The following is a 9,489-nucleotide window of genomic DNA, read 5'->3' as shown; positions in this document are numbered from 1 at the left end:
TGATATAGAGGAATTAACTCAAGCAATATGATGAAAACCCCATCTTTTTATCCTCGATGACAAGAATACAATACATGCCTTGCTGCCCCTACTGTCACTGGGAAAGGACACCGCAAGATTGAACCCAAAGATAAGCACTTCTCGCGTTGCAAGAAAAACCAATCTAGTTGGCCAAACCAAACTGATAGTTCGAACAGAATTACAAAGATATCAAATCATGCATATAAGAATTCAGATAATATTCATCGGATCTCGCCAAACACACCGCAAAAAAGTATTACATCAAATAGATCTCCAAGAACATCGAGGAGAACATGGTATTGAGAATCAAAGAGAGAGAAGAAGCCATTAGCTACTAGCTATGAACCCGTAAGTCTGTGGTAAACTACTCACGCTTTATCGGAAGGGCAATAGAGTAGATGTAGAAGCCCTCCGTGATCGAATCCCCCTCCGGCACGGTGCCGAAAAAGGTCTCTAGATGGGATCTCACGAGTACAGAAGGTTGCGGCGGTAGAAAAGTGTTTTCGTGGATGCCTCTGGTGGTTTGGGGATATTTGGCAATATATAGGCGAAAAAATTAGGTCAGTAGGTCCACGGGGGCCCCACAAGGGTGGGGGGCACCCTACCCTCCTGGGCGCGTCCTCCGTCCTTGTGGCCGCCTCGTGGCTCCTCCGACTTCATTTCCAAGTCTGCTGGTTGTCTTCTGGTCCAAGAAAAATCATCGCGAAGATTTCATTTCGTTTGGACTCCGTTTGATATTCTTTTTCTGCGAAACTCAAAAACAAGGAAAAAACAGGAACTCGCGCTGGGCTCTAAGTTAATAGGTTAGTCCAAAAAATAATATAAAATAGCATATTAATGCATATAAAACATCCAAAACAGATAATATAATCACATGGAACAATAAAAAATTATAGATACGTTGGAGACATATCAAGTGCCGCCACCGCCACCATCCATCTCCAAGCCGACCATCCTGCCAGCAATGGAGCCTCGATCGCCGCTGCACAGTAGGGGCGCCGCCCTAACTGCTGCCTTCATCATCCCCACATGAAGCGCCCCTCCGCTTCACGGGAGATCCCGCAACGACCACCCGCCCAGGAGCCTTTGGCATTGGGTTCGCCGCCACCGCGGCACTTGCCGGCGGCAAGGGAGGTCTCAAAGGTGGGCTACCGGCTTGGGTTGGGGGGGGGAGGGGGTGGCGACGCAAAGGGGTACGCCTGCACGCTCTACATGGTCAGTCATTAAGATAACGTTCAATTTGTATAAGCAAGTAAATTGCCAATATTTATGGTCAGATGAAATTTCAAATAGGTCCAGTGCTCTAATAAGTGGGAGTCTATGCCTTATTATGGTCACTATGTCTATATACAAATGATTTTTAATGGCAAAAAAATATTCACCTTTGCATGTAATTTTATATGGTATGCATCCGCTTCGTACATGGACTACGCTACATCGAACACAGTACCAACAGTTGTTCAAGATGATGCGTATACAAATGGAGCGGGTGGCCAGAGAGGGTTTTACCCAACATGTGTAGCAACATAATCTACGAATTGCCGATATGTTGTTTTTTCTTTTTTTACGAGATTGTTCGTGTTTTGTGTTTTGGTTATGCAAAGCTGAGTATTGTTCGCTTTTGTGTTTTGGCTATGAAAAACCTGTTTGATGTTTTATTTTGAGTTAATAAAATCACCCTCTATATTTATCGAAAAAACCAAACTCGTCCAAATCTCCCGTGTGAACTTGCCGTCTTCAAGTCATGGTCAAAAAGCCATGCTGTACGTCAGAGCTCCGCTACAGTACGTACCAATGCATTTGCAAAGAACCAGTCTCACCCAATCATACAAGAATCAGACTAGGACACACCTAATAACTGAAATAAATCTAAAACTGACTGGAACACTAACGGGAGCACATCTCCAAACCAGACTTGATCAAAAGATGGCCGCCGAATGGTTAATCAGCGACCTGAAAATGGCAGACGAAAACCATCACCATCAGGCAGCAACCGCGTGCAACACATTTGCACTGCATATTATACTGGTATCCCATCGTCGCAGCAGCTGCCTTTCTTGGCCTTGTTCAAAGTCCGCACGCACGAGGCCACCAACCCAACCATTGTGCCAAGTCCGGCGGTCAACACAACCATCCCGGTCACAGTCCACACCAATCCCCAGCTCCCCACCCACCCTGCGTGCAGTCCACTACCTATTTAAATCCTTCCCTCTCCACCATTCTCCTCCAAGAAGAGCATCCCGACCTCCCTACTCCAACGAGCTCTTCTCTCTCACGGCTGCTCCACAATTTCATCAGTCAGTCGCCACATCAAAAATCCAGCTGACACAGTCGAGCTCTTCTCTCTCACACAACTGCTGCAAGCGAGACTTCAAGATACAGTGTTGATCAAACCAATGGCCGCCAACGGCAGCGATGGTATTTGCGTGGCCCAGCCACGGAGTGCTGACCCGCTCAACTGGGGGAAGGCGGCGGAGGAGCTGTCGGGGAGCCATCTGGACGCCGTCAAGCGGATGGTAGAGGAGTACCGCAGGCCGGTGGTGGTTATGGAGGGCGCCAGCTTGACCATCGCCCAGGTCGCGGCGGTGGCCGCCGCCGATGGTGCCAGGGTGGAGCTCGACGAGTCCGCCCGCGGCCGCGTCAAGGAGAGCAGCGACTGGGTGATGACCAGCATGGCGAACGGCACCGACAGCTACGGCGTCACCACCGGCTTCGGCGCCACCTCCTATCGGAGGACCAAGGAGGGCGGCGCTCTGCAGAGGGAGCTCATCCGGTTCCTTAACGCCGGGGCGTTCGGCACCGGCAGCGACGGCCACGTGCTGCCCGCGGCCACCACGCGCGCGGCGATGCTTGTCCGCGTCAACACCCTGCTCCAAGGGTACTCCGGCATCCGCTTCGAGATCCTCGAGACCATCGCCACGCTGCTCAACGCCAACGTGACACCGTGCCTGCCGCTCCGGGGCACCATCACCGCTTCCGGCGATCTCGTCCCGCTCTCCTACATCGCGGGACTTGTCACCGGCCGCCCAAATGCCGTGGCTGTGGCTCCCGATGGCACCAAGGTTAATGCCGCAGAAGCATTTAAGATTGCGGGCATCCAGCATGGCTTCTTTGAGCTGCAACCCAAGGAAGGTCTTGCTATGGTTAATGGCACGGCGGTGGGTTCTGGACTCGCGTCCATAGTTCTCTTTGAAGCGAATGTCCTTGGTGTGCTTGCTGAAGTTTTGTCAGCCGTGTTCTGCGAAGTGATGAACGGCAAGCCAGAGTACACCGACCATCTGACACACAAGTTGAAGCACCATCCTGGACAGATCGAGGCCGCGGCAATCATGGAACACATCCTGGAGGGCAGCTCCTACATGATGCTCGCAAAGAAGCTTGGTGAGCTCGACCCATTGATGAAGCCAAAGCAAGACAGATATGCTCTCCGCACATCGCCGCAATGGCTTGGGCCACAAATTGAGGTCATCCGTGCAGCGACGAAGTCGATTGAGCGTGAGATCAACTCCGTCAATGACAACCCACTCATTGACGTGTCTCGTGGAAAGGCAATTCATGGTGGCAACTTCCAAGGCACGCCCATCGGTGTGTCGATGGACAACACGAGGCTTGCCGTTGCTGCGATCGGCAAGCTCATGTTTGCCCAGTTCTCGGAGCTAGTGAACGACTTCTACAACAATGGCTTGCCCTCCAACCTCTCTGGTGGCTGCAACCCAAGTCTGGACTATGGTTTCAAGGGTGCCGAGATCGCCATGGCTTCATACTGCTCGGAGCTCCAATTCTTGGGCAACCCTGTGACCAACCATGTCCAGAGTGCAGAGCAACACAACCAAGATGTTAACTCCCTCGGATTAATCTCAGCCCGGAAGACTGCCGAGGCCATCGACATTCTGAAGCTCATGTCGTCTACATTTTTGGTTGCGCTGTGCCAAGCCATCGACCTGCGCCACCTCGAGGAGAATGTCAAGAATGCTGTCAAGAATTGTGTCACAAGAGTGGCCAGGAAGACCCTGATCACAAATGACATGGGTGGTCTCCACAACGCGCGTTTTTGTGAGAAGGACCTGCTCCAAACAATTGACCGCGAGGCAGTGTTTGCATACGCGGACGACCCTTGCAGCGCCAACTACCCTCTCATGAAGAAGATGCGCGCGGTGCTGGTGGAGCACGCCCTGGCCAACGGTGAGGCTGAGCGCAATGTGGAGACCTCGGTGTTTGCCAAGGTTGCCAAATTCGAGCAGGAGGTCTGCGCGACACTGCCTCAGGAGGTTGAGGCTGCTAGAGGTGCAGTGGAGAATGGCACCGCTGCAGAACCGAACCGTATCACTGACTGCCGATCATACCCTCTGTACCGGTTCGTGCGCGAGGAGCTGGGAACAGTGTACTTGACCGGAGAGAAGACACGGTCACCCGGGGAGGAGGTGGACAAGGTGTTTATTGCCATGAACCAGGGTAAGCACATCGACGCGCTGTTGGAATGCCTCAAGGAGTGGAACGGCGAGCCTTTGCCTATCTGCTAATCAAGGAGATGAAGAGAAGATATGCTGTGCTTCAGAACTCTGAAAGGCACCACAATTTCTAAAGTGATAATAGTGTTGTTTGATTTCATTTTTTTGCTTTCCTAATACTTGTAGCGCCATGCAGCAACTAGAGGCTGTTCTGATGTAAGCAAAAGGGCACAACTTTTCATGACAAATGTTGATGTTCTTGAAAAGTGTCGAAAGAAGCCAGTCTACTATTGAATCAGCACGTTGAAACTAATGGATCGGAAATTCAGGATGACATGATGTTAAGGAAGATATGCTGATACTCACATCTGTCACACTGTCATTTTCTCCAAGTCCAGGTATAACCTCTTCATAGTCCGCCATGTGCGAGCATAACCAGATAGCTGCTACTAACCTGAGGAAAACAAGAACTGACCACCAAAAATGTGTCAGAAACATTAATTGGGATGAACTGAGGGAAAGATAGGTTGATGACTGAAGGATAAGTTGAGAAGTGTTTTCTCGCTGTCTTCTGTTCGATCGTAAGTGCTGAAGAACTTGAGAAGTTTCCGCTTAAGGTATCTGACAAAGAAGCAGATTAAGTCAGTGAGATGGAAGCATTCGGCCACAATACTTGGCCGGAATTGCAGAAAACCAAACATATAAAAAACCTGTCAGTTAATACGGGGATCAATCTGCGTTTTTTCTTCCAGCTCTTTACTTTCTTTATCAACTCCTTAAATGCCTGAAACAATCTGTGAGTTAACATATCGCATTTGGTAACCATTCCATACAGCTCTGTAAGGTGATACCGTCGGTTACAAAAGTGCTTACATACACTATTGATACTAAACAACAAGATATTAACAAACATAACTAGGGTAACAAATCGCCTGAAAAACTTCAGTTATTAACAATCTAGGAGTACTATAAAATAGTTAAACAGTATGAATACTTAGGGTGCATTTTTGTTAAGTATTATAAAATAGTTAAGATTTTTGGATAAACATTGTCACACTAATATCCCTTACAAATAAACTTAAGGTGCATTTTTGTTAAGTTGGGTTTCAGGTTGTAACATTATAATAAGCTTCAGACTTGAGTTTGCGTCAACACGGCGTAAACTGCAATGCCATGTCACTACTGCTAAGCAATTGTGCATCTCCTCCAAGCGATACAACAATGATGGTTAGACAGCTGAATCCATTTTGACATGTACAGTAACTTGAGGAGAATTGTCCCTTACGAATATGTTTATCCAAGAAAAAACACAATTGTGGAAAAGGTCAGGAACTTACTTTGTGGCTACTAGAAAATTCAGAGGCCCATCCAAAACGTGCATGTTCCTCCTCAGCCACCTCTTCGATAGCTGCAAGGAAGCATTCTTCCTCATTTGTGTCTTGCCTATCAAGAACTTGCTCCTGTCGTGCATCGGCATAAACAAAGATAGGAAATTATGAAGCTCCTGTAGAAACACTCCCCGTCAATTTTCACTGGCCTAAAGTCTGAGTAGAGACCACGAAAGTCCAACACATTCACAGGATCTACTCTTTCGTGTAAATGAATTGCACGAATCTGTTCGGCACAATAATCAAGGGCGCCCTCGAAAGACATTGCCTGCACCACGCAGGCAGATAAGAGGATTCAGTTTATGCTGATTAGAACTAGGAAATAACAGATCTGAACTAGGAAATAACAGATCTAAAGCCTGATGGAAATTTTGTTTTGCAGCAACGGATCTAAAACGTGATCCAAATTTTGTATTGCTTCTGGTTTTCTGGTTTGCACGTTCTCGGGAATTGATTGGAACTACTAATAAATGCAAGAAACCTTCATTGACATTGATTGGCTGCTGTTGAGTAAAAAAATATATGTGCAATGTTTCATACACTCAAGGGTATAAGGTCTATTGGTTCCGTCACATTGCAAAGTTAACATACTATTAAGCATTCAGACAAGAAAGTAAGAAGCATATTCCACGAAATCAGTTAGTTGTACAGTAATCATGAATGTCCACAGTACCATCTGACCTGGGATTTTGATCCCGACATTTCATGGGTTTCCACTTTGAAAATAACCAAAGACTAAAAGGAGCCAAACCTGTCGATTCACGTGAGGTCTCTCCGAGCTTCCGATTCCTTTTCTACAAAAAAGCTTTTCCACAAGAGAGGGTTAAGATCAATATATATAACTTGCCAAACTTTTTCTTCGAGAAACTATAACTTGCCAAACTTATAAGTAATTGTACAGATTAAACATCACAGCCAGGATTTAAGAATACAAAACAGGGGAATGAGAGATGGAGTTTTTGAAGAATCTAATAATAGTATCACAGAACTGATGCTGCAAAACTCGAAACATCTTACTTTAGCAACTGTTTACAAGAATCATGTTGTGAGGCTTCCAAGACGGTTTCAGGTACCAACCAACCAAACATCACAGCTTTTAGACCAAAATTCAGAGTTAGTGGTCAGTGAGTTTAATTATTTATTTTGTGGGCGGTGGTCAGTGATTTTGCATGTGAATGACCAATGATCTACGGAAATCATGTCCAGGTAAGCAACCCCGAATAAACATATGCATTAACTATGCCTATAACACCATCCATTTACATTAAAACCTCTTACCTTTGGCTTTACGACTTCTAGCTAAAATTTCACAGGAGCACTGATCAAGATATGCATGCCTAAAACAAAGAAATGTTCCCAGTATTTCCCCACGCTGTACCCTGCGATGAATATGCTACCACACTTGATAGAAGAATGAACCGATACAGGCACGAGCACCCAAATCTTAAACATATTCGAGTTTTTGACTAATCACAGAGAGGTTGTTCCTCCATATTCCAAGATGGCAAGAAGAGCACGGAGTAATAATCAGGATTTGCCTAATCTGCGCGTATAATAAAACCAGATTGGCCCCAACATTCGCCCAAAAGTTTCATTCTTTTACCCTGAATCGTTACCAACATTCCACACGAACTCTGAGATCACAAATTCCACATCCCGAACACAAAAATTGGCACAAGAATGCACAAAGAAGAGCAAAGAATCACAGAGTAATCAAGAAACACAAGATTCAGGCTATACCTTGGTCTTGCTGAAGCTGATTATCTTGCTCAAGAACGTCTTCTTCGCCTTCGGCAATCCAGCCTACTCGACAGAAACCAAGAATCACTAAGTCGAGATCGGATATCTGCAAAGAAAACACAGCAGGTCGCGACATATCAAGCGCAAGAGACGCTCCATCACCTGCTCCTGGCGTGCGCAGCAGCGGAGCTCGATCCTCCGGCTTCGAAGATTCGGCCCTCGGCCTGCCCATCGACGGGCGGAGCAGGGGGGGGGGGGGGGTGATGGCGAGGAGACTCCGGAGCCGCCCTCCCTCGCCGCGGAGCTCGATTTCCCAGCTTTGCGGCTTCCGCCCCCGGCCTGCTCATCAACGGGCGGAGGAGAGTGAGGTGGTGGCGACGAGACACCTGAGCCGCCCTGCGCTGCCCCAGAGCTCGGCGCCGCAGTAGGGGAGGCGGCGTTGGTGTCCTCGCGTTGCACGTGCACACGGGCCGGCTTGCTTGCCAACGTCCCGATCTATTCCTGAACCGGATGCCATCGCGGCGGGAAAAACTTTGCAGGAGGAGCGGAGAGGACTTGATTGGCAATTCTGCTAATGCGAGGGCGTTGCAGGAAGTTCGCGAAAGGGGATGGTGAGTTAGAGCCTGTTTGGTTTCTCTCCGCTCCCGTGACTCAGCCCGGAGCGGAGCAGGCTACTGCAGTTTTTTATGGAGTTGCTCAAACCGAGCTCCGCATCTCCGTGGAGTGGAGCGGAGCAGAGAGATTTCAAACAGAGCATTATTCTAACCTATCTAGAAACAAGAATGATGGGAGAAGCAGATATCATGATACACACATCCTGAAAGTCCGACTGAGTTCGGGAACCTTTCGTCCCTTCAGTGACGGTGAGCATCTCGCCGACCGTGCAAGCTCGATTCCGGCGAATCCGGCCGCATCACCCACTGCAACCCAGCTCTCTTCCCACTTCCCCTTGCTTTTGAATCCCCTTCCCGCAAACCTCATCCGCGTCTTGCTGTATTCGATTCAGTTCTAAGACCGATCCAAACCCAAATTCCCCTCCAGATTAGCGAGCTCACACCCATCCCTCGCTCCTTCCCTTCTTGTAGTGTTCTTCTCAGATTCACTTCCTTCCTTTGCTCATTCCCACCCCTCAAGGCCTTCGCGTTACTGGGGGACGCGATTGTAATACACCATACTCCCTTAGCTTGGCCTTGGCGGCGCTTGGCAGCGGCGACAGGTGGTGTTTTGGAGGCGGCAGCAGGTGGGTTTTTTTTTGGAGGCGGCGGCAGGGAGGCGCTGTTGTTGGTGAAAAAGATGGGAGACCCAGAGAACAGATTCCAGAGGTTGCAGCTATCAGAGGCGGAGAAGTCAGGCATCCGAATTGGGGGCTGGAGTAGCAACTCAAGCATATCCGGAAAGCTGCAGGTTATAGGGAAGCTTTTCTCGGAGCGTCCAGCAAAAGTCGATATCCTAGCAAAGACACTGGGGAGCTTTTGGTGCCCGTTCTCGGGGGTTAAATGTAAGAACTTGGGCATGAACAGATTCTTATTCACCTTCCCGGGTGTAGTGATGAAGAAGAAGGCCCTCATGGGGGGGCTGGAGTTTTAGGAAGGAGTTGCTGGTGATTGAAGACTTTGCGCCCAGCAAAACTTTGGATGAATACGAATTCAGGTATTGTCCGATATGGGTGCGTGTTTTTGGTTTACCCATGGGGAGCATGAGCAGAGAAACTGGAGAACAATTTGGGAACATAATTGGAAAAACTCTTGAAGTAGATGTTGATGGTAATGGCTTGGCAATAGGACAATTTCTGAGAATTAAAGTTAGAACGGATATTAGGAAACCGATCATGAGGTTTCTATCTGTTTGTGTGGACAAAGATGAAGATGAGGAATTGGCAGGTGTAGAGGAGA

At 48.2% G+C, this 9,489-nt stretch overlaps 1 protein-coding gene and 1 long non-coding RNA gene across 3 annotated transcripts; one reads left to right on the top strand and one right to left on the bottom strand.

Moving 5' to 3' along the window:
• Positions 1-359: 359 nt before the first annotated feature.
• LOC123052460 (uncharacterized) lies at positions 360-7,834 on the bottom strand. 2 transcript variants are annotated; one of them, XR_006424721.1, is made up of 7 exons: positions 7,760-7,834; positions 7,598-7,660; positions 6,609-6,662; positions 5,807-6,125; positions 5,180-5,253; positions 4,836-5,090; positions 360-1,220 (listed from the first exon to the last, which is right to left on the bottom strand). It is a non-coding gene; the product is annotated as an uncharacterized lncRNA (long non-coding RNA). The 2 variants fall into 2 exon arrangements; XR_006424722.1 differs by having other exon boundaries at positions 360-1,974; positions 7,760-7,831.
• On the top strand, positions 2,242-4,800 carry LOC123052459 (phenylalanine ammonia-lyase-like). Its single transcript, XM_044475652.1, has one exon. It carries the CDS (start codon positions 2,418-2,420, stop codon positions 4,539-4,541), a length of 2,124 nt encoding a protein of 707 aa, XP_044331587.1. The 5' UTR covers positions 2,242-2,417; the 3' UTR covers positions 4,542-4,800.
• Positions 7,835-9,489: the final 1,655 nt, after the last annotated feature.

The sequence above is a fragment of the Triticum aestivum genome, chromosome 2D (assembly GCF_018294505.1).
Source record: "Triticum aestivum cultivar Chinese Spring chromosome 2D, IWGSC CS RefSeq v2.1, whole genome shotgun sequence".
Taxonomy (NCBI): domain Eukaryota; kingdom Viridiplantae; phylum Streptophyta; class Magnoliopsida; order Poales; family Poaceae; genus Triticum; species Triticum aestivum.
The sequence above is the reverse complement of the archived record's forward strand: the minus strand, read 5'-3'. Positions and strand labels throughout refer to the sequence as shown.

What these genes read in the sequence shown, in the direction of transcription:
- LOC123052459 (XM_044475652.1), top strand. Translation starts at nt 2,418, where the DNA reads ATGGCCGCCAACGGCAGCGATGGTATTTGCGTGGCCCAGCCACGGAGT.